At 60.1% G+C, this 2999-nt stretch overlaps 1 protein-coding gene across 1 annotated transcript; it reads right to left on the bottom strand.

Moving 5' to 3' along the window:
* Window positions 1–218: 218 nt before the first annotated feature.
* SLURP1 (secreted LY6/PLAUR domain containing 1) lies at window positions 219–1675 on the bottom strand. Its single transcript, XM_023228112.2, has 3 exons — window positions 1598–1675; window positions 1072–1191; window positions 219–546 (listed from the first exon to the last, which is right to left on the bottom strand). The coding sequence occupies exons 1-3, from the start codon at window positions 1653–1655 to the stop codon at window positions 413–415; spliced, it is 312 nt and encodes a 103-aa protein (XP_023083880.1). The 5' UTR covers window positions 1656–1675; the 3' UTR covers window positions 219–412.
* Between the last annotated feature and the right edge of the window lie 1324 nt (window positions 1676–2999).

Consider the following 2999-nt stretch of genomic DNA (forward strand, 5'->3'; position numbering starts at 1 on the left):
GTCTTGGTCTGAGACGCCAGGCTAGTTTGCATCAGGAAAGGGGCCCAGGAGGCATTTCTCCCACTAAGTCTCTCTTTTCCTGTCTGTGAAATGGGTCACAGAGGCTCTGGGTGATAGGGAGGAGCAGGTGCCTAGAATGTGCTGTCATTCAGCCTGGCTCTCCTGAAAGCCAGCTCCGCACAGTGTCAGTGCCCAGGAAGGACAAAAGTCATCTCCACTCTTGGCTTATTTATGTTTTATACGTGTGGGGTATGGAAGGCAGAGGGTGCCCCTGGTGTGGTTCTCTCCCCTCAGACCCCATGAGTGAGCTGTGCCCCGGCAGCAGGAAGCAGGGGGAGGTGGCCGCAGGTGGAACCTGGCCCCGTCAGAGAGGAGGTGCCTGAGGAGCACCTTCCACCCTGCTGCCCTGGGTTCAGAGTTCCGAGTTGCAGAGGTCTCGGAAGCAGCAGTAGACCAGGTGGGCAGCCCCGATGCTGTCGGGGTCGGTGGCCATACAGGAGCGGGAGCAGGAGCGGGTCACCACGGGGCTCTGGTTGAAGGGGAATTCTGCAGGGTGGGCCAGTGTCAGAACCCACCCTCCCCTGCAGCGCCTGCCTGCTGCTGCACTGCTCCCAACCGCCGTCCGCTGACCTCACCCTCCCTGCGATCCCCGTTCCCAATAGCCCACATCTGTGAAGCTGCCCGGGGCCCAGCCCTCCTCCGACTGTGACCTGTTCATGAATTATTAGGACTTGTCGGACCTCTGAAGTGCCTGCCCTGAGATGGGAGCCCGAGCCCAGAGGCTGTGGCAACACCACCCAGTGGGTCTGTGTCAGAGCTGGTGTTTGAGCCCCCAGGGGACCCCGACCATTAAGTCCCACCCACCTCCAGCGCCCGGTGCCCCAGGACTGGATCTCTGAGGGGGCTGTGCCACCCTCGTGGAAGGCACCCCAGCCAAGGTGTGGCAGCCTGTTCTGCCCATCCCACCTGCTGCCTTTTGGGCTGAGAGGAGCACCAGCAAAGGAGGGAGGCACTTGGGGGAGGTGGCCCTGACTCCAGTGCACCCGGCACTGCCATGGGGCCTGGACTCACCTGCCTCCACCGTCACCAGTGTGGTCATGCAGGCTGTGTCCTCTGGCTTGCAGTAGGTAATGGTCTTGCAGGAAGCACTGACCATGGGCTGCTCGCAGGTGTAGCACTTGAGGGCCTCACCTAGGTGAGGGATGGGGGCAGAACCTCATCACCTGGCCTCGGGGGCCTCATCCTGGAACCAGGAGGCAGGGGCTGAAGGAGTCTCGCTGACATCTTTCAAGGCCCTGGGGAGCCCTTCAAGGGGGCCTCTCTGGCAGCTTTCTCTAACCGAGCTGAGCCACAGACTTGAATGCTGCTTCCCTCCACCAAGCCTCTGTCTCCCTTCCTGCAGAATGGAGCCATGACCCCTGTCCCAGGGTGAAGCTGGGCTCTGGGACCCAGGAGGGTCACTGAGAATGAGGAGTATGAGCCTCATGGGGGCCTAAGGAGGCTCTTGGCTCCAAAGCACCCCTAACAGCCCCATCCCCCTAGGAGGTGGGCAGAGAAGCTCAGGGGCAGGGTCCCCACCAGCCTGCGGCCTACTCACCGCAGCCCATGCTCCAGGCTGCCACAAGCAGCAGCTGCACAGCCCAGCGAGAGGCCATTGCTCCGTGGTCAGGAGCAATGAGAGGCAGCCAGCCTCACATCAAGGATTTATACTCAGCCCCTTGGGCACCGGCTCCTGGGCGGTGGCAGAACCGGCCGTGTGAGTCAGGAAAGCGAAGGCGGTACAGGGCCCAGTGGGGAGGCAGCTGGCAGGAACATGGCAGGCAGGCAGGGAGCTAGATCTGGGAGCTCTGAGGACGGTGACCCTGCTCTCTGCTTGCACACCTCCAACACTGAGGAACTCACTCTTCCCCAGCCATGTCCAGTGGTCCTGGGACAGCTCTGACAGAGCAGGCCTTTCCCACTGAGCTCAGACTGCCCCTCGGATGAGCCCCCATGTCCTGGCTGTGCCTCTGGGGTTCACATAGGCCACCCAGCCCCAACCTGGGGGACCCTTAAGACCCGGGTCAGTGTGGCCTCTGTCCTTGTTGCTCTAGCCCTTCCTGGCACCCCCTCCCTGCAGCCTGGCCTGCAGCCCTCTCCACAGACCTCTACCTGGTCTGTGTCACCTGATACACACCTGCAAAGTAGAGGCCAGAGGTAGGAAGCAGGTGTCAGGTGACGGTAGTGTGGGCCAGCTAGACTGCTCTCAGGCTGGCAAGGTTGGGCCCAGGAGTGGCCCCTCATCACTGCCAGCCCCTTCCCACTAATGACCTTTAGATCAAGCCTAAGTTTCTTGGTTTTAGGTTCCTGACAATAGGATTCTGCTCACCCTCCAGCCTCCTGGCCTGACTGTGTTGTGTGCTGTTTACTACATGCCCCCCACCACACCCTGTTCCATATCCATGCCTGCCTATGCCATGCCACTCAGTGACCACATTGCCTGGTCTCCCATCTGATGTCCCACATCTTCCCCATGCTGTGAGGCCCACTAAGGTCCTCTCCACAGTCCTTCTGGGTATACTAGCCTCTCTGGTTTCTCTGTCCTATGATGTCCTAATGGGTGGTTGCATAGATGGTTGAGTTGATGGATGGATGGAAGGGGGATGGATGAATGTGGGATGAATAGGGGATGGATAGGGGATGGATGGATAGATGGGTGGGGGATGGATGGGTGAATGAATGGGGGATGGATGGGTTGATGAATGGGTGGATGGGTGGATGAATGAGTGCGTGGATGGGTGGGGGATGGATGGGTGGATGGTGGGAGATGGATGGGAAATGGGTGGAGGATGTATGGGTGAATGGGTCGGGAATTAATAGAGGATGGATGGGGGATGGATGGATGGATGGGTGGGTGGGTGGATGGATGGGTGGATGGGGAATGGGTGGAGGATGGATGGGTGGATATGTGGGGGATAGATGGGGAATGGGTGGAGGATGTATGGGTGGATGGGTGGGGG

Source organism: Piliocolobus tephrosceles, chromosome 7 (assembly GCF_002776525.5).
Source record: "Piliocolobus tephrosceles isolate RC106 chromosome 7, ASM277652v3, whole genome shotgun sequence".
NCBI classification, from domain to species: domain Eukaryota; kingdom Metazoa; phylum Chordata; class Mammalia; order Primates; family Cercopithecidae; genus Piliocolobus; species Piliocolobus tephrosceles.

Coding starts and splice junctions, on each gene's coding strand:
- SLURP1 (XM_023228112.2), bottom strand. CDS start 1,655: ATGGCCTCTCGCTGGGCTGTGCAGCTGCTGCTTGTGGCAGCCTGGAGC. Junction 1,192..1,597: donor AGCCTGGAGCATGGGCTGCG/GTGAGTAGGCCG, acceptor TCCCTCACCTAG/GTGAGGCCCTCAAGTGCTAC. Junction 547..1,071: donor ACTGGTGACGGTGGAGGCAG/GTGAGTCCAGGC, acceptor CCCACCCTGCAG/AATTCCCCTTCAACCAGAGC.